The sequence below is a fragment of the Apteryx rowi genome, unplaced genomic scaffold, assembly GCF_003343035.1.
Source record: "Apteryx rowi isolate R43461 unplaced genomic scaffold, aptRow1 scaffold_506, whole genome shotgun sequence".
Classification (NCBI taxonomy): Eukaryota; Metazoa; Chordata; class Aves; order Apterygiformes; family Apterygidae; genus Apteryx; species Apteryx rowi.
Window position 1 is genome coordinate 552,418 of NW_020450768.1, and position 21,481 is coordinate 573,898.

General features: G+C 38.7%; 1 protein-coding gene across 4 annotated transcripts in view; it reads left to right on the forward strand.

Annotated features, from left to right (window-relative positions):
• The window catches only part of CRACR2A (calcium release activated channel regulator 2A), a 69,177-nt gene that overhangs the window by 31,142 nt on the left and 16,554 nt on the right, over positions 1-21,481 (forward strand). For 3 of the 4 annotated variants that reach the window (XR_003255802.1, XM_026079950.1, XM_026079951.1), the window contains exons 6-12: positions 1,755-1,845; positions 4,566-4,661; positions 10,647-10,834; positions 12,833-12,904; positions 14,320-14,365; positions 15,123-15,214; positions 16,625-16,949. Coding sequence is in view for 3 of the 4 variants with exons in the window: in XM_026079950.1 (XP_025935735.1) it covers positions 1,755-1,845; positions 4,566-4,661; positions 10,647-10,834; positions 12,833-12,904; positions 14,320-14,365; positions 15,123-15,214; positions 16,625-16,949 (910 nt within the window). In the remaining variant the exon portion in view is untranslated. The remainder of the gene's footprint in view (positions 1-1,754; positions 1,846-4,565; positions 4,662-10,646; positions 10,835-12,832; positions 12,905-14,319; positions 14,366-15,122; positions 15,215-16,624; positions 16,950-21,481) is intronic. The other variant, XM_026079952.1, reaches the window with a different exon arrangement.

Here is a 21,481-nt window from a genome sequence, read left to right on the forward strand (position 1 = left end):
CAGTGTGTTCTGCCTCTGCAAAGTAGTAGGGTTTTTCATTACATAATCAGCCTAGCCCTGATCAAAATGACATTGTACTACATGAATACAGTATTTTTAGTTATGATCTTAGCATACCTAAATTTATATTTAGCATCTAAATATTTGTTAATTCTTTATGAATTGGTGTCATTTTACTCCATTAACGAGTGCTAATTTCTTATGAGTCATTTTCTTAATTTTAAGAAAATGCAACCTGAGATCAGAACGTGACCTGACTTAATATAAGAAGAGTAAGAGAGCAAAAAGTGCTTCTGGATTTTCTAGCACTCTCTATTTAAGCCACACAATAGCATGAAGAGGTTTTTGCCTAGGCTGCTTTTCTTACCTAGTTTGAGTTTGCAAAAATGTGTATGACAGCGTGACTTGAAAGGGTATAGGGAATCAGCACTAAGGAGTTACGTTTTCCTCAGATCAGTGTAGGCTGATACTTGTTTATTGCTAATGTCAGTCCTGAGAAAATGTACGCTCCATTCTAACCTGTGACTAAAAATTGCAAGCTGGTATGTCAATTGTTATGATGTTTGGAAGGGTGGAAGAAAGACTTGTGTCTGATGTTTCTTACTCCTGTTAGCTTGGGTGAATTTTTTGAAGCTGCTTTCTGATTTGTTGTGCTTTAAATGAAAAGAGAAACAGGTCTTTAATAAGTGAAAACTTAGAATTTGTAGAACACTAAGTAAAAAAACATAGTAGGTCCCCCAAATTACAAAATTAGCAGCTTTTTTTCTCCTGTATATTCCTTGTCTTGCTCTTATTGATGTGAATGCCTTAGGAAGTTATGTAGTTTATTTGTAACAGATGCATTCTGCAAATTGTTCAAGGAATAGCTCTAGCAAGAGGGATATGGAGGAATATACAGTAGTGTAATAAAAAAGCCCTGTTAATCTCTATTAAAAATCTTTATAGGCTGTCTACTGAGCTTGATGCAAAATGATTTTTGTTTTTCAGTTCCTGCATTAATGAAAATAAAATAAAAGCAGAACAAAACAGCTTTCTCATTCCCTTTCAAAGGTTAAAAGCTTTCTGCCCAAACTGGAGCATAAGCATAATTTAATCCTCTGTCCATCAAAATGCAATGATATTTATTTCAATATGATATTGAAAAAGTAGTCTTTGTCCTTCCTTTCTCCTACAGTCACACATACTTGTGCGCAGCATATTTATTTCTGCTCTCCCACTGGGCTTTTAAAATTCATTTCACCAAAGCTGTTAGACAGGAAGACAGACAGACTTCAGGAAGGACTTTCAGGCAGTCCATTCAGGCTAACACTTCTTGGATGTGATGGGGTACCTCTCCCACTGAGAGTTCTTGAATGGTGAACAGTGCGATCCCACAGCAAACAGTGAAGTTGCAGTGAAAATACTTGCAAGCCTTTTAGTTGGGAAACTTAGGCTCTGGTATTGTTGCTAGTGTCACATGGAAGCTCTGCGTTCCTTGAAACTATGGTTCAGCAGTCATTAAAACTGCATAATGAACAGCTGTATGAAAACATCAAATGTGTAGCTTTGTTAGGCTTTGAGCTGTCGAAGCTTTCTTCCCATGGAAAAAAAAATTAATCTCTGACCTTCCTGCACATAAATTATTCTTTTCTTATGTTTGGGCTCATTCCCTGGTGTCCTGTGTTAAAGCAGAAATGTACTTAGCTGGTAATTGTGAGCCATGGCTTGAAGTAATGCTACAAAGACCCACTCAGTATGCTTTTATCTCTTATTAGGAAAATTGCTGCTTATGATGAAGAAATTCAGCATCTCTATGAGGAAATGGAGCAGCAAATCAAAAAAGAGAAAGAACAGTTTATCTTGAAAGTGAGTGTCTCTTTTTTTTTTTTTTTTTGCAGGCATAGATTCTGCTCCCATTTCCAGTGGTTTTATACTCATTCTGAGTTTGAAATGAAAGCCCCCAAAATGTGTTTCACAACAGAATAAGAGAAAGCATCATTTGCCTCACTGCTGTGTTTGCACTATTCCCATGCTCTGCAACTTCAAACTGAGTGACTCCTTGGAGGAGTATAGCTGCACTGTGCTCAGTGGTTGGTATGCAGCAGAGGCCAGTATTCTTTTGGATGTCAACCAAACTACTGTCTCATTGTGTTATCAGTGCTGCTACTGGTCCAACTTTTGGTCATGACCAGGAACAATGATCTCTGGGATTGTTCACAGCAGCACTAATCCTGTCATGTTCTGTAATAGCTGGTTTTTGGGGAAAGGTGATAATTATCTCACTGAAGAGGAGTAACAGATAACTGGCCTTGTCCAGTTGAATTTTGAGTATCCCAGTGCTGGAGATTCCACTGCTTCTCTGGGTAGCCGGGGACAACCAATCATGAGCTAGTGTCTCATGCCTTTTTGTTTCCTTGGAAGCACTCATAAAATGAAAACAATAATGTTTTCATACAACACATAGTACGGAAAACTTTGGCAAAACTAGTGCATATCCATTAATTATCAGCTCCATTGTCCATTAAATATCATATCTGAAAAATCTCTGTGTGGTCAAAGTGTATGAAGTATTTTCTCTTTCCCAACATTAACTGTGTTTCCAGTTTGTGGAAACACATTTCCATGTGATTAGAGCTTAAGTCAATTGTCTGAGTCAGTCTTTTCACTTGCCTGCCACAATAGTGAAACTGACCCATAAATTTCAGTTTTTTTCCATTCCAGACAGAAAACAGATTTCAGTGGTGGATGAGATGATCCCCTAATATAAAGTGTCTATGTCTGCTGAAGGATATAAAGCATTTGCAACTTTACCTGGCAGCAGTTGCTATGGAAGAATTGGTTTATATACTCTTAATAGCACACAATTGAAGTTTCATTGAAAATCCTGAAACAACAAAAAGTCTCTTTTCTATAAGAAATGATCTTTGCATCTCCTAATTAGTTGTATCTTTGAGGTAGAGCCATCTCTTTATATTAAAGTATTTGTATTGTACAATTAAATTAATTATTAAATTATTATAGATTAATTATAAAATAAAATAAAATTACAATTAAAGTATTTGTATTATATTTGTATTAGCCTTTGTATTAAAGCTCACCACTGAAACTACAGTTTAGTCAGCATTCACACTAATGGCTGTCAGCCACTCCAGAAGTACTGTTTCTTGGCATGACTAATTTGGGGATGTGGGGAGTTCTGATTGTTAACTTCTTTCTAACACAAAGACTAACAAAGACTCAACAGCCTGGAGAGATGCACTGATTCCTTATGGAAAGGGAATTATTATGACTGGACTGAAGAGCAGCATTTGAAAAATATATTAAAAGAAATTGTTAAGAACCAAATAAGTACACATTATTGCTATTTAAGATATTTAGTACCCTGCTGACTGAAGGCTGTATAAAAAGGGCAGTTAGTTAGTCATTTGGATATACATTCTTCCATGTAAGCAGCCAGTTAACATGCATTTGATTACCCCATTAAGTATATTGCTGGAGGGTGAAAAAAAACAAAACCCAATGTGTAGGAACCATTCCTGTGCTCACTGCTTTCTTGAGGGAATTTTGATTTTTTTGTTTAGAGGCCAAGTTCCTGAGGAGCTTGTTGTGGGGGAAGAAGACAGATTCTCAGCTTGTATGAACTGCTGGAACTCCATTTTACTCAGGGAAGGTCTGACAATTTGTCCCAGCTGAAGAGGGTCTGAAGTAGTCCTCCCGAATAGGATTGGGAGTTCCCAATGATTACAGGATACTTAGATAGCAAAGCAATTAACAGACTGATATCATTGCTAAGGGTATTGCAGATTCTGAGGCCCAGATTGCTTGCTTATGCCAGTGGAACTTCTGTGAATTTACTTGAATTAAATTGTTGTTAGTGATGGATTTTAAAGGTAGCAGGTATTGTTTCTTTTACTTAGCCTGAGCTGTGATGTGGCAGCAGCCTGTGTCACCCATACCAATCCAGATACTTTGTATATGGCTCTCTGAAAATTTAAATTGGTCCAAGTTGGTTCTATCTGTGCATTCTCGTTATTTCCCTGTATCAGTGGTTGTCTAGTTCAGGAAAATAAACAGGCAAAAAACTGTTCACTTTTTGCTGTTTTTTTCTGCTGGTTTAGCTCTTTGAACCAGTGCACTGTTGGATCGCCTGAGCAAGAATGCCAGTGTAAGAGAGGAGGAGGGTACGTGTGGCTGGAGATGAAAGACTGGTTTGTAGCTTCGTTGATTTAGTTGGCTAAGAGATTTAAGCTCCTAAATCCCATAGATAAAGGCTCAAAGTGCCAAAGACAAGAGGCTATTAAAGCCTCTTAAAAGTTCTGCCTCCAGTTTGTAAAGGCTTGAGATCTACTCATGTGCAACCAGCATTTGCTCTAGCAACTGCAGTCATTGAGGCTGATGGAACTACACCAGTTTACACAAGTTTAGAATCTAGTATCATGAGTGATAGCATCTCTGGATTGAGTTAGTTCAGTAGCTAGTTATGTTCACTGTTAGAAGCTTGCCTATTATTTTCATACTTGACTCCTGTCTCCTCCTGCTGACAAACTGTGCTGTCTGTTAATTAATTTCCTCTTTGGATTTTGCAGGACACTGAGAGGTTTCAGTGCTACAGTCGAGAGCTGGAATGCAAGCTCCTGTTGAAAGAACAAGAACTGGAACAACTGGTTCAAAAACAGAAAAGGGTATTAACCAGCATCCTCCTGCATTATTAATAGATCATTTTGATTTGTCCATGTGATTTTCTTTAGGTGCCATTTTAGGTACCAAAAATGCAAGTGCATCAAAAAGTTGTCTAGCTGTGTCCCTCTGTTGCTTTTGTGTTCATCACTGGAGATACCTGATTGCATTTGAAAAATGGAATTATGCCAGATCTTTTATCCATGTGCTTCGGAAAAATGTTACCCTCTGTTTCTAGAGCAGTCTTCCTTTTATATGATATAATGAAAAAAATACCCTATGTATTCTCCGAAAGTAGTAAGTTGGTTTTGTACAAAGGTAGAAGAATTCCACTGCTTTCATTTGTGCTAGGACCTGGCTTAGTACCCAGACAGCCCAAGAGCAGAGAAGAATGATTAGGGTCTTAGAGTATGCACCTTTGCTCAAAGCTTGTACCAGCTGCACTTTGACTTGTTTTGGAGGATTCAGCACTATGAACTTTAAATACTCTCTTCTGAAAAGCTTGGCATGATGCATCTCTCTGATAACAGTTCTATAGCAGTGCATCTTCTTGGATGACCCTGGCATGCCTACTGATTAACATGTTTTTAAGAGGGACTGCAATCAAGCCCACTGCTCTTGCCATTAGTTCACTAGAGTGATATCAGCTTGTTCCCATATTAATTAATTAATTATTTGTTCCCATGTTAATGCTTAATGTGTTTTATTTCTTAAAAAACTTGGCCTAGTTGGGGAAACAGAATACTTCTGTGTGTGTGTGTAAACTTGCTGAAAAGTCTTCAAGGGCTGTGCATGAAAGAATAGAGATGGGGAAGGGAAGTAGCACTGGAATTTAAATGAGTGAAAGGGATGAAATGGAATGCTGTCAAACCAACTCTCCCTATTGAATTTAAATACAAAATATGTTTAAAATTTCTTTTCCTGGAGGCAGTGATGGGGAGCAACACTCCTGGGAAGCAGTTGGAGAGGTGTAAGAGGAAAAGATGAAAGGAGGGAAGTCATGTGCCTACTAGTTGTGTAGTTTTTAGATCATCTTCTGATAAATGATAAATTCTGATAAATGAATCCAGGTGCTGCTGAAGCTGATAGGAATTGTAGAGTTGCACAATTGTAAGAGGGAAGACAAACCTTAAGACAAATCCTTAAGCCTGCTGTTTATAATTATGCAAGTTTAGGTGATGAGGATAGGGAGCTGGACCAAGAGTCTTGTAAAAATCTACCTGATGTTAATTACCTTTGTTCAGTACTACTGTAAATCAGAATAGTCATGTGATTTTATGGAGGCTGTTTGCCATATTCCACTCCTGAAGGAGCCACATTGCAGCACTAGACCAAATGAATCTATTCTTTGAAGAGGTATGCATGGGAACACAAATTGGACACTTTTAGTCTGAAACTAACTGCAAAACCATAAGAAATGATTCATCATAATTTTGTAATGATTATATTTTAATCTTCTCTAATCTTTAGCTTCATAATTATGTTTAAAATTCCATTATCAATCAGTTAAAAAAAAATAGTTCTCTAAAACCCTTTACCTGTGACTCTCAAATATATTTATGTTCTAAATATGGTGTAAAAAACACAGAAACTCTTCAAATGCTTACACTCAATTTTAAGCCTTGTCTAATCAGGTAGTACTGGCAGCAGAATCAGGAAACTTTATATTACAGTTATTGCCTCCCTGGCCTATCTTGGAGAGTATAAGACAATATCTGTGTTATTTTTTATTGCTACTATTTTTTAATTTAATTTTATGTTTTCCTTTGCTAATGATTGCATTGTTTATTATTAATACTATTATAGTATTTTCTACTTTATTGGTAATCTTTATTATTTATAATTCTACCTACTCCATGCATATGAATTTGCATGAGTCTCAAGAATAGCGTTATTGAATGACATCTTCATAGTTCCATAAAAATTGAAACAACTCCTTTTTATTTTTATTGGAAGGAAGCGTGTGCTGGACAAACAGGATTCACTGCTAAAGATGTGATCAGTGAGAGATTATTTTATTCAAATGAGAAACTGCATTTGAAACTTCTGTTATTCAACCAGCTGATTGATGCCCATTGTCAATTTTACATACGATATTTGATTGCTTTCCAGTACAGCAATTTACTCTGTCTATTTGAAGGCTTAACTCAGTGTAGTTATACACGGTGTTTTATACATGTATTTTTCTATTTTCTAATGGTCAGCCCTGAGAGTGACTCGCATTCTTAGTCAGATCTGTTTTTGTAGTGCTCATTTTCTGGTGTTGCTCCTCATTCATCTAGGCATCAATGTGAGCTAGGTTAGCTTCCACATGTCTGATGTTTGCCTTATCCAAAGCTCTCTCACATTTTCTCCTCCTCCTCTTGCACAGAAATAGACTTTGCCAAATAAGTCTTTTTTTTGCAGATGGTAATGATAGCTTATTAAATTACAACTTCCATGCTAGATTTTGAGAATAATCCAAATGCCTTTTTCTAAACTGCTTTTTTTTTTTTTTTTTTAACTCAGTGTCATTATTCCTGCGGTGGAAGTGATCATAAAAAATGTGAAAGGAAACTTCCAAACTTCCAGGCMAGATGACCTTAGTGTCACTTCTACTGACTTAGCCAGATGCAGGCTCCCTTATGAGGGTCTCCTGTCTGCTGAAACTGAAATACGTGTTATATCCCACGCTGACTGGTTGCTGACAGACTACACAGCTGCTAATTCAAAGAATTTTCCCCCTTGCAAGACAAGTGGCATTCTGCAGGCCAAGATTCCTTAGCCTAGGCCTTTCTGGCCGCTGCCATTATCTTGAAACGTCTGCTTGCTCCCATATTGCATGGCTTAGCTTCAGCACAGACTATTCTCAACAGTGCTCCCAAAGAGATGTGTGATTTTTTAAATAAAACCCTTATAAGTGTTGCCAAACACTACTTTTAAAGTGCTCCCAAAGAGATATGTGATGACATGTCTCAAAAGGAGGCACTGGGCACAGGGGATGTCCAGCACAACATCTAGGGTACAGAATCTTGTATTACGGGAAGAAAGTAGGTGGGGACCAGGGAAACTGCAGGAAGGTCGTGGACTTCTCACATAAAATGATGGACTCTGAGCTGATGACAGCCACTCAGGAGCATGATCTTGGGGTTCTGATTGAGAGAGCCATGAGAACTTGATTTGCTTTTTTAAATGCTACTGAATGCTGAAATGAAGTGATAGGAATTGTTAAGAAAGGCATAGAGAACAAAACAAACCCCAGCCTTATAGCACTGTTTAAATGTTTTACCATTCACCTGTACCTGGAATAAATAGAAAAAAATGAGAAAAAATATGGAAAGGATGCTAAGAACAAAAGAAATGTGCAGAGCGTGCTTAACGTATGTCTCTTTGTGGGATGGCAATAATGAAAAGTTTGTTTGTATTGGACAATCCCATATCCTTCCATTGAAGTTTGATCTAGGGAGTTTTTTTCTCATATTTTTGTCCAAAAGAGTATATACACCATCAGCTACTGTGGCTCTGCTTCGTCTGTGGTAATTGATTAATTCTCTTTGAGCTTTAGATCTTCTTTTGCATGACTGTTAGCCATGAGAGTCCTTCCGAATCAGTTTTCATCCACTGGATGACCACTGGATTTAATTTGCAGCTCCAGTAAGCAGGGACCTATAAGATCTAAGCCATTCTGTACCAGGTGAATGTCCACCTAATGAATCATTCTATTGCACTGGGAGCTGTGTAATTGAATGCTTTAAAAATAGTGTTTAGTATGACTTAGGAGGGTTGTATAAATAATTGGTTATACAGTGCAAAGAAAGAGCTCTGTGAAACTACTGTGAAATAACCCTTTTTCCTCCTGTTATGTTCTGGGATTTAAGTATTATGAGCATTGCTGTTTAGCATAGTTTGAGCATAGTTGTTTTGCTCACAAGAATAAGCACAGAAGCCAGTATTTCTAAGATTGTTATCTATGATTCTGGGAGCCAATGATGGCTGCCATTGCATTTACACTTCCAGGCCAGTCTCCCTTGTAAGTTTTCAGATGGCCATAGTTATCTGTGATTTCTGCCTGCAGCTTGCTGCTCTTAAGCTTTTGCTACTGAGACAATTTGTGTGGAAATAAATGGTCTGATGAAAACCATGGCTTTTTAAAACAAGAAAATGACTTTAATACGATGAATGAGAGAAAACTGCTGCTATGAGAAAAATAGCTTGGATGTCATCTTTTCAGAGTGTCTTAGAAGTTTTGAATGTGGCTTAAACTATCTACAAATTCTCAGCTTGTCCTGCTTCCATAGTTTTGCCTAGTTACAGGCATCTGAAGACAATGTTTGCAAAAAGAAGGTCTTAGAGAATCCCAGCTGCAGACTCTTGCCTCATCTGTGGTACCTGTATTTGGTACCTCCCATTACTGATTGCTGTATAATAGAAGTATAATAACAGCAGCTGTAAAAATATGCAAGACATTGGAATGCTCAATGAAGCTTAATTATTAAACTTAAAAATAAACCTTACTGAATTATTATTAAAAATTTACCTTATTTATGAATTATCATTGTTGCTAGGATCTCTAGTCATCATGTCACTGCACACCTTTCTACCGTGCGGTGTTGTATTCTTGATGACACAGTGATTAATACAGTCTTTCTTCTTATGGTAGTGTAGCCACTTCAGGTTGTGAATGAGATTACAAGCCATGTGGACAGAATGATAGAAATGGTCTTCTTCGAACAGAAGAATGAGTTTACTGAAATCGTGCTAATGTATTTCTTGTATCTTGTATCTGTGGGAGGCCAGTGGAAGACACAGGCCCTTTGAGACTAAAATCAGGCAGGTTCAGAAAAAGATCCTCGGGCTTTACTTATCATTTCTGAACCATGGTTAGAGCTGTCCTTGTCTTCTGCACAGAGATGTGAAGACACTTGTAATCAAGCTTTACTTCCATGAGTGGTAACGGGAAGCAAATCTGAAACTGGCAACTTGGTGTGTATGAACTAGAAGTGGTGTATTTTTTATGGGCAAAACACTGCAGCTGGCCCAGGCCACATTCAGAAGATTTAGCTAACATGTTTACAAACTTGTGACAACAATCAACAAATGCAGTATTTGGAACTAGTTTTCTGGAGGACTGAGTCTCTTTGACCCTTGTTGACTTCAGATGAAGCTGTGAACACTTGCCTATAGAGTGGTGACTAGTAGTGTTGTCAGTTCGTTGTGATCACTTTTTGCTTCTCCCAAAACCACTCTTCTGATGAGAAGTCTAGGTACCTGAAGCATCTAGTCTCTTTACTTAATTAGAATAGATTCCTTCATTCTGTCAGACTGTATCTTTGTAATGTACATTTGACACCCCTTAAAATGCGTGCTAACAACAACAACAAAATAAAAAGCTTTTATACCTTCAGGTCAGCAATGCCTTCTTTTAAATGAGATGGCCTAATTTTAGTCCATGTTACTTTTTCTCTCTGATCTTAACTTGTTCTTTTAGCATGGAGAAACAGGTTGAATAGGTTCCTTACACACAGAAACTATTTTCCGCTGTTTCTCAGGGCATTCATATCTTTCCTTTGTATATACTTTGGAAAGTGACTATAAATGTGATAGCTCTAATTCACACTTCCTGGCAGAATTAAGTCTAACAAGAATTTTTAGCCAGAACTCTGAATCATTCTGTGTTGACCTTGTCATGGTGGGAAATAGTCTAAAATAGTAGTTGTGTATATCAAGTAAGTATTACTAATCAGCCCTGTAAACACCTTTTTGTGGTTTAGCTTGGTGCATTTTGGAATTTGTTGAAATTCAGTCACAGAAAGGGTGTAATGCTTTGTTTTAGTGTGGCATAACTATGTCTGTATTCAAAGCAGCAGGAGAGTGCTATTATACATTACCATCATATGGCGACTTCAATAGAAATAGAGTCCCCATTCAACTAACCCCAGGTCTTAAACTGAAAAACCTCAAAGCCAAGATGCTTCAGTGAATTATAATTATTGTCTTTTCTTCCATTCCAGTTAGAGGGACAATGTACAGAACTTCTCAGTGACAAGCGAGAAACCAAAGTAGAGAACACCAAGCTGAAGCAGACAAACCAGGAGCTGCTGAGAGACCTGGAGAAAACTTCTCATGAACTGAGTCTGGCTCAACAGCAGTTACAGATGCTTCAGGAGGAATCAGCAAGGCTACATGAGGAAAAGGAAATGTAAGTCTCCAGCTACTGTAGTACTAGGCATTTGCTTGGCATGCCAGTGAACCTCTTTCTCAGGGCACTCAGTGCTGTGACTTAAGTTTGCATCATGTATGCAGAAACCACCAGCAAAGCCAAGTGCATTTCTGGTGACTTTTCCCCAAATAATTTGTCATGTTTTCTATAGCGTGTCTGGTTTCTGCAGAATCTTTTACTACTTCTTCAAAATGTGAATGTTCTCCCCCCCACCCCAGGTTATTTGTTGGGGGTGTTTGGATTAAAAATCAGTTACGTTGTTTAAAAAGTATGCTTTAGTTTTGAAATATCAGTAAGAATCCTTACAGAAGTTACAGCTGTGGCACATGATGTTTCATCCTCTTCAAGGTTAATTCTGTCTAAGACTCATTTCTCAGAATATACTGTGGCTATGAGACAGCTAGGATGTGCTTGTTTTCTTCATCAAAAGCAAGGCTAGTGCATAATTTCTGACCAAGGAGCCTGGAGAGCAAGATAAAAAGGCGCTTGTGCAGCTGAATCACAACTCACAGAAGACCTCATAGTGATATTCCTGATCCATCTTTTTTGGATTTCCAGTGTAAATATTTTGGATTTTAGTTTCTGTCTCTGAATTACAAAAATATTTTGCAGTAAGAAATATTTACAATTCATATTTTGAGGAATACAGATGTCTTTTAAGTGACTGATCAATCTACTTGTCTTGTTCTGGCCTTCTACACAAGGCAAAAATCATGGTACCATGAACATGTAATTTGCAGATGTGTTCACTGAAGTCTATCTAATGGAAGACATTTTCAGAAGAGCTTAGGGTTATATAAAAGCCTACTGCTGTCAGTGGAGAGAAGTTGCATGCCAAACTGTGCTGCATATCTTGATGGAATCAACAAATTTCAGCAGTGAACATAATAATGTCAGAGCTGTGTCTATTTAGCAAGTTTCAGTATAGATCACAATATTGGATCAAATGTCGTATTCTTTTTCCGCTAAACTTTGTGCAAAATTCTAGTTAGTTTTTACTAATTTAATCTTTCTTGAGGGTGTAAATAATGAACTTTGTTGATAAATGGTTGTTAAAGATCTGGCACTATGTTTTGAACACTGTTTTTAGGTTTACATGTTTGACTTGCAGTTTGGAAGTAGACAGCAGAAATATTCCTCTTTAGGGTGGCATTTTTCCTCTTAGAAGGCCTCTCTTTTCTGATCCAGATCAAAGACTGTGAAATGATCTGGTTTTAAAGCTACAGAGGAAATCTGCCCAGTGACTGAATAATGCTACTGCATTTACAAAGCACTTTGGATTCAATAGTGTTTTATGGAATTAGAGCTCAGCCCTACTCAGCTGCACCTGCAGTGTTGCTTTAAACATCTGTATCAGTCTGGTAAGACCCGAGCTGCTGAAGCAGGTATAATGTTCAGGCTGTGCACAGGAAGTACTTCAGGCTTCACTGAAAGGCAGAAAACATTTAGGGCCAGGCACTAAGCTGGGTTAAGTCAAAGCAAATGGTGTGAATGTAGTGTAAAGATCTGAGGCTGTGGCTCCAGTATTTAAAGTTGCACAGCTGTTTAGGATAGGAACTGAAAAGAACTTGTATGGAATGTAGACATACGAACCTGAAATATGGTCCCAGACAAACTAATTTTGTATAAAGCATCATGTGATCCTTAGTGGCCATAAGTAACGAGAACTTCAGTTGTACGTCTTCTCTGCCTTGAATGCAAGTCCCAGTACCAGCATATCTTAAGATCTCGAAAGAAGAAATTCGAATCCCTCTAATTCTTAAAAAAAACCTCTACACCTTCCTCTGCTAATTCAAACTGCTCTGGTCCCATGGGCTTTCTGCTGAATAAGCTTCTTTATAAATTAGTAGCCACTCATGGAATAAAGGCTACAGGGTTGGAGAAGTCTCAAACTTGGGCTCTCCTAGGAGGACACATTTTAGCAATATTGTTACCATGGTTAGTACAGTTCTATTTCTTTATTTTTTTATGTTACAGGGAGGTGTACAGGGTGACAGAAACCTTACAGAGGGAGAAATCAGGACTTCTGAAGCAGCTGGATTTCTTAAGGTAATGTGCACCTTGCTTTCAAGAACTTCTTACATCATTCTGAAGTTGTATGTTAATAGATTAAATGATGGTGGAATGATGATACAAAACCTAGCAAAAAGGATATTTTAGTACGAAGGACGGTATGTCCTTATGTCATCTGCACCTTCACAGCCCAATCATTGCATATAGTAGAAGGCAGTAAAGGTGAGAGATGTGCTTTGTTTTGGTGTTGCAGATAGCCTCTGTTCCAGAAGCCAAGTGTAAAACAACTGTGAGCTGTTCAAAGCTGGCTCAGTGGCAGAAGCCTGACCACAGGATCGCTGAAGCTTAATAAAAGGCTCCATTGTTTCTAAAGTAATGGAAGCACAGCCAAAATGAAGACTCTGCCAATGAGTTTATTTGTAAAATCACATCAAAATAGGGCCAGCTAATTATCTCTATAACATTTTGGGACTGATAGAACTTAAAATTTGGCACTCTTGGTACTTGTAACTCTTTATAATGTGCAACAATATTAGGTTTTGTTTGTTTAATGGTAAGTTTGCATGGGCTATAGATTGTACTTGCCTGTAGGCCTTCAATTTACTTCATTTACTTTAGGTGGCCTCCTTAAAAAGTTACCTAAAAACTGCAATGCTAAAGGTTGAGGATAGGTTCATACTTTGCAGTGTATTTCCCAAATGGGTCTGCATAGGTCACTCCATGTGGTGTGAACTCCCCTGCTGCTGGCAACGGAGCCACAGCTAGAAACAGCTGACAGCAGTGGTTGTTTCTGTTCATGAAGGCTGTAGCGGCTCCTCAATCTCTTTTATGGTCAGGCCAGCAATAGATGATGACACTGAGTGATGCACTAAGCAGATGTGTTGTCAGATCTGATCAGAGCTGGCTGATTGCCTGGAGCATCCATTTCTTATTGTTTCCACTTCTTCTGCAAAATGAATGGAAGCTGGATGCTTCCTAGAGAGACTTTTCCATGACAGCCAGAACTGTAGCCCACAGAGGGACATAGGTGCCCTTCACAGTTGTCACCAGATGGATGGAGAGGGTGTTCGTTACACCCTCTCCCCATTAAGATGAAGAATCTACTGTGAAAAGCTTTAAACCTTCTAATTTAGAGTAAATGAAGGCATATTGACCAGAACTGGTTTCTGTGTGTTAAGGCATTTGCTTTGATAAACTGCAGGCTGAGGGCCAGATGCCAGCTGGTTTTGATCAGCATAGCCCCACTGGAGCTTTGCCTCAGATAGGAAACTGGCTGTGTGAGAATGTAAATGAAGCATGATCAAGGATGTATATATGCCAAATTAAAATGCATTGATGTTGCCTTCTCCATTGTCAATTGTCTAGTCTGTCTCCCGCTGTTGAGTAGAAAAGACAGCCAGTTCTAAATTCCTGGTGCCACTGTTTCTTTTATTTGTGTTCTCTCCTTGCAGGGAGAGGAACAAACATCTCAGAGATGAACGTGACATATTTTTACTGGTAAATAGCCATCATTTCCATTTACAGTACTGAGCAAACACTGATCAGAACATCCTCCAAAGACAGGGATTAAAATGTTTTAGTAACTACATTTTTAGAATTATAAAGCCGGAGCTATCTTAAGGGAGATGAACCTTCATAATAACCATAATAAGAAGCTAAGGATGCAGTCATGAGGGAGTGAGATAATCTAAAAATATATATATATTTTTTTAATTCAGTTGTGTTAATCTATTCAGTCAAAAGTAGCTAATCTCCTGAAACATTTATATAGCAGTACAACATCTGAGTACCTGAATCAGTATTTTGGAAAACTTCTAACCTATTGGTATTGGCTAAGAAGAGATCCTGTTAACACTCTGTCCAGCAGCAGAGAATGGGCTCCAAAGAAGTTCCAGTAGTACCATGGCTTAAGGAAACTAAGGCCACTTAGTTTACACTTTTTGTCCTCTTATTCCTACAAGAAGATGCTAGTGTAAATCACCACAGATCTTTTGATTTCTTTTCCTAACATTATGCTGATTTATGCTGTTTATGGTGGTCCACTTAGTTCACAAAGACCAATTCTTGCAGGATCTGGAGTTTCTATGTTCTGATTGTTCATCAGTGAGGATTTTGAAGCATTTTTGCTTCTTAGGACTTTTTCTACAATGTTTTATGTCATAGTCATTGCGTTATTTCAGCATTTGCAGTAAAGGCAATTATCCATAATGAACAACAGGAGTAAATTAGTGAGAAGAATTCTCTATTTCTGCAGAAGTGCAAAAAAAGTGTTCCAAAAGCCAACTGGAAGCAAAGATCAGGGTCTGTCATTGGAAAATACATAGAGGGCAAGGTATTGCCTAACAGGTAAGAGCTTATTTTTTTCAAAGTGTTCTGTATTTGAGTACTATAAGGCTTATACAAAGAAGATGTAGAATGCGTTTTTCACTGTGATTTCTTTTTGATATCACTAAGCCTTGAGACTTTTCAAAGCACATATTTCTAAAGTGTCTGTCACTGTAAGATTAATGTGCTCTTTAAGAACTTTGGAAATAAAGGGCCATAGTCTCACATAAAGCAAGTGTTCTGTCTACAAAGGCAAAAGACTTCCCCAGCTGTGTGCAAACATGTGCTGGAAGGCACAAAAGTTTGTCCATTACCTAATGTTGAGGTGGTACAATGTTCTTAGTAACTCCTCCTGAAAGAGCATGCCTCCTCACCTCTCATTGCAGAAGACAGCAGTCCAGCAGTAAAGCATAAGAATGTGGGACTGGCAAGATATGGAGAATTTAATTCTCAGCTGTGTGTTTGTAAAACTGAAATAGCAGGAACAAGATGGAGATCTCAATGAAATATTAATGTTTCCTTTGAGGTGAGAGGAGCTGGAAAGAAGATTATGGCAGCACTTGGAAACAGAGGCCAAGACAATGTCCCTGAAGACACAGAAGCATGAAATTTAAGGAGGACAAAGTTTCAGAGATGGAATTTAATAAAGTTTAGTACAGAGGAGTGATTGACAAAAGCAGTTGCAGCACAAAATCATAGGAGTTAGGTGGGAAGGGCCTGTGGAAGTTCTAATCCAACCTCATGCTCAAAGCAGGGCTAATTGCAAAACTTAATCAGGTTGCTCAGGGCCTTGTTCAGTTGATTTCTGAACTTCTGGATGGAGAGCCCCCAGGCCCTTTGTGCATCTGTTCCAGTGCTGCACCACTGTCTTGGGGAATTTTTTTCCCCTGTATCTAGTCAGAATTTCTCTTAAGGCAACTTGCATCTGCAGCCATTGTGTGCATCTGAGAAGAGTCTGGATCTATCTTCCTTGCATTATCCCTGCTGTTGAATCCCTACTTAGCCATTTTTTCTCCACACTCAGCAAACCCAGCTCCCTCCTACCTGCTAAACAGAGAATTAGATCATACCTAGAAAGGATCTAGCTAAGGTGGTTGTTTTATTCTTTCAGAATAGTGGGGGGGAAAAAACCCATACCGGAGAAATGTACAATAGCTAGTCCATGAAGCTAAACTCATTTTTTAAAATTCTGGTCCAGGTTTTCCCCATAAGTTATTAGCTTTCCCCATGATGCTTATACTCCTCAAGCACACTATATAGATACACCTTGTACAATGAACTGGCTTTTCAATAGGTACTTGACTGAATCAACTATGTTTGCCTTAAGTAGTAGAAAACATAGGAGATTAAATTCTATTATATTAGAATAAAACAATAGGAATCCCGGCCTGATATAGTTTTGTGATGTACTTATTTTTTATCTCTGTCTAGCCAGTCATTTGAAGAAGATGATGTTTACAGTAACTCAGTAAAGAGAAGGGGGTCTGTTGGGCTGAATGGATTTCTCTCTGTAGAGCCTGATGCTGGAGCTACTGGAGGAATGTCTAAAGCATCACATCTCCAAAGAGTAATATCAATTGAGGAAGATCATCTACCTCAGCTTCTTGAGAGGCCAGTGGATAAGCAGCTGAACAAATGGACTGGAGAAGATGAAAATACTCCTGAGAAGGAAATAGATAAAAACATAGAACAATCTATGGAACACACACCATCATCTTCCAGAGGGCAGCCAGTAGGGAAGGAAACACTGTCAAATGTAAGGGGACAGAGGACCTTAGAAAACATGAAATGGTGTTGAAGGGGATACTGTAATGTGTTATTCTCAGAAGCTAAAATCATTTCATTTTCTGTTTGTAAGTAAAAGTCTGACAAATTAGGTCATTGATCTGCATGAACAGAGAGATGGAAATGTATTCCAGATAAATTTTGAAGGCACAAAGAAGGGAAGCTAGGCCTAAGAAAATGGTAGCTGCAGACAATGTGTGCATGGACTTATGTCTTTTTATGACTGTAAAAGCGAGAGCCATTAAAATATCTCATTTCTGGAAAGATTTGTTGAGGATTAGACAACAGATTCTGAATGACTGTTTAGTGTAGTTATGCCTTGTAATAGTGGGAGATGATAGAAGAAGATCCATTGAAGGGCAGCAATTGTATGAAAAAGAAGTAACTCTCTCTGAAACATTTAAGTGGAAAAGTTGTTCCCTTTTTTTTACCAAAAAGTGATAATTGTCATAATGTGATAAATTTGAGTCAGCTTTGGTAGCTGGAAACTTAGATAGATTTATTGACAAAAAATGAGAGCAAATATCCTACTTTTTAATCAACATTTGAAAAGACTTTAATTGGCAAATTGAAATCCAGATTTTTTTTTTAGCTCTAGCTTTTACATGAATGTTAGCAATGAATTCCCCAGGCAGTAATGATCTATAAAAAGATATGCAGGAAAGTACATTTCTTTGTAGTCTAAAATCTTTCTTGCACTGCCACTGCTTCAGAGCTAGCTGTGCTTGTGATCTAATTTTAGTATTGTTATTAAGTATTACCCATTGTTATATTCTTGAAGCATACATTTAAAAAATTAAGGTTTAGGAAAAAATAGGTATGCTTGGTCATAATTATGTAGTTCTAGAAGAAGCAAACATATCTTAAAAACGATGATAAATTTATACCATGGTTGCATAATAAGTTCTAAGTGGTACATCTTAATAAAAAAAGGCACAGAACAAGCCTTCCATTTATAAAAAGAATAGTTTGTCAAAGCCTTCTTGAGGCATTAATGTTATATAACCATAAGGAACTTAGTTTTGTTATCAAAAGTAGCAAGATGTCCTGATTTGTGGTATATAGCTTACTCTGGCTGGATTCCCCTCCACTTAATGTCAGGTGGACCCTTCTCAGCAAATAGCTGCTGAACTGAATTACTACTTTATTAACAGGAAGATGTCCTGACACTAGATACTGCTTGAAAACAAATGATGATCAGGCTATTACGCATTTAGGATTTTAATTTAGAGAATGTGCTTATTATTATGGTATTAGATAGCAACCAGAAAATCTATTATCTGATTTCTTAACCAGAAACTTGAAATATTGACATAGTTTTGTGCCTTACTGAAATCTCTGTGTCCTATGACTGGAGGAGCATTAACCTTTTTGAGAAAGGGAGTGGTCTAATTGACAGGAGATGGGAAGGTAGTGGAGAAAACTATGCTTTTTTCTGGTTCTGTGGTGTGTTGTGGGCAAAATCATTCCATCTGGTAATTCTTCCCTTCAGCTGAATAACACTGTAAGATCTTTGGGGCAGGAACTCTCTTTTGCACTGGAGTAGGAAATTAGCAATCTCAGGCTTTTCCGAACTTTCCAACTATTGTCATAAGAATGTACAACAATAATGATGAATTTACTCTCTATGACTGCATATGCTTGACTCCTGTTGAAATCATTAGGCACTATTTGCATCCTTGGAAAGGTTTTAATTTAATATGTACTTCTTATTTACTGTATCATATTTTCAAAGTATGACATCATGGGATTTAGGGGCAGGAGAAGCCAGGTAGGTCATCAAGTCCGACTAGGACCAGCCTGTCCTGTTTGCTGAGCTTGAGCAATGATGCTCTTTGAAAGCACATCCTCTCAGCTGGATGGAATATGGACCTTCCCTCAGATCTTGTTTATTGATTTTTTTTTTTTTTTTCCAAAGCAAGTGAAAGCAAGGGGGGAGGGAAGAGAAGGAACCAGAAGATGTTTCTTGTCTGGTTGATGAAAATGTTTCATTTCAGTTTTTAAAGAAACGTGAGGATAAACTGGAAGGTCATTTCCAAATGTCACTTAGAACTGGGCATTCCATTTTTGTTTTCTAGGAAATGTCAACTTTAATGAGTTGGCCCAACCCTTAGTTTGGGTTGTTTCTTAGATTGCTTTTTAACATTTACTTTGAAAAAAAAATTACAATATTCCTTTCTGACAAACTCTCAGTCCATATGGGGCTGAAGTATGTGCTTCTCTGCATGGTCCTCTTGGCCTACTGACCAGTTTGAAAGGAGCAAGCTGAGAACACTGGTTGGCGCCAGCTATAGTGGAGGAGGGGAACCTGCCAGTAACTATTCAGTTGACGGCATTCCTGTGCTCAGGGAAGTCCCCAGGCTGTGTGAGCGTCTGACTGCTGCCTTTCCCTGTGGCACAGGGGTCGGCAGTGCTCCATGTCTCCTTCTGTAAACCAACTGTGACCTGAAGAATTTCTCATATGGCTTTGCATTTCCTGAATACAAAAAAATTTCTTGGGACCACCTCTTTTTGTTGTTGGGATTTAGACATCAGAAGTCATCTTGTTCCATCCAGTGCTAGCCCATTGATTTTGTTTCCTGACAGCAGGGCTGGGCTAAAAGGAGTGATATCCAGTTAGTAAGTGTTCCCAGGGCAGCACTACATATAAGCCTCATCTGAAGCTGATGAAAACTTCAGAAAAAAAAATTCTCCTCTCTTGCTGCATCGTGAATTATGAGGAGCCTGTCTCAACCAGTCTGTTTGTCTCCTTCCTGCTGCAGCCAGTCCCTCTCTCCTCTCATGTCTTGCTGCTCAGAGGATGTGTAGATGCCCGTAGAGTCTAGAAATACTTGTGCAATGGAGACAAAATTGTTCCATGTAATCACTATCATGTAGCTCACTCACAAAGGCTGTCCAAGTCCTGTGGCCTTCAGTGAGGTCCTGTCATTCTCTGTTTTGCACTAGGAAGAGGAAGGGTCTGGGAAGACCTATATTTTTTTAATCCATCGCCATTTGCATTGTTGAAGTCTACCTAACTTTGTATTGCTGCATTCTGTGATCTCATTCCTTCCTATACTGAACTCAGATCCCTCCTAGCTGCTGGCAATAAGTTTTCCTATTCATCAGACATTCACAATCAATTATTTAGCTGCTAGTCTTTTATGACCTACTGCATCTTAAGGGAGAGTAGAACCAATGTAAATTTTTTCTCCTTTTAGAAATGAACAAGTCTATTTCCATCCTAAGGGCTGTCTCTGGAAAATGTCTAAGAGTTTGCAGCGGCACATGGGTCCAACAACCACTCTCTTATCTGGGAATTAACTGCCAGGCAGAGCATTTTTTCTGACGGGTGGCTCGGAAGAAGAGGCTGCAGTTAGCATGACCATAATGCAATCAGAAAACACCTGAAGAAACCACAATGGAAATTAAAGCAACATTTCCTGTCCAAAACCTCTTCCTGTAGAGACTCACTGAGGTGCAATTCCTCTCTCCCTGCTCTTCCAGTACAAAATATGGACCACTATGTTTATACCTGCCATGTTCCACATTTGTGTTAAATTGCACAAAAGCCAGGTATGTTGCTTGACCTGGCTGCTGTTTATATGAAGGCCACTCAGTAGACAACACATCTAGACTTTTTCAGACTTCATTGTAAACTAAAGGAAAATTTACATTCCACTTCCATTCCATTTTCCCATCAGCACTTTGTTCAAGTAGATTATAAAGTAGCTAATCTCTTAATATGCAGTGTTCAGATGCAGTTTTGGAATCACATTTGATTATTAAGGTGGGTTACTTTCATGAATAAGCTTGATACATCTCAATGGGAAATGCTGACATCTCAAGTTGGGATGCCTCCAGCAGGTGAATGCAGCCAGGGAAGTGYGCATGGGATGTGGCTATGGAGGATTCTCTTTTACCCCTCCTGGGAAACCTGCATGCTCGATCACCTCTCTGAAATGCCTGTACACCAATGCACGCAGCATGGGGAACAAACAGGAAGAACTAGAGATATGTGTGCGGTCTCAGGGCCATGATCTCATTGCCATTACAAAGACATGGTGGGATAGCTTGCATGACTGGAATGCTGTCATGGATGGCTACATGCTTTTTTAGGAAAGACAGGCCAGGAAAGCGAGGTGGTGGAGTTGCTCTTTAGGTGAGAGAGCAACTGGAATGTATTGAGCTGTGCATAGGGGTGGCTGAAGAGCAAGTCGAGAGCTTATGGGGAAGGATTAAAGGGCAGGCTAGCATGGGGGACACTGTGGTGGGTGTTTACTACAGGCCATCTGATCAGGAAGAGGAAGTGGCGGAGGCCTTCTACAGGCAGCTGGAAATAGCCTCATGATCACGGGCGCCAGTTCTCATGGGGGACTTCAACCAGCCTGATAGCTGCTGGAGACACAACACAGCTAGGCACAAACACTCCAGGAAGTTCCTGCAGAGCATTGGTGATAACTTTTTGACACAGGTGGTGGAGGAGCCAACGAGGAGAGGTGTGCTGCTGCTGCACCTCGTACT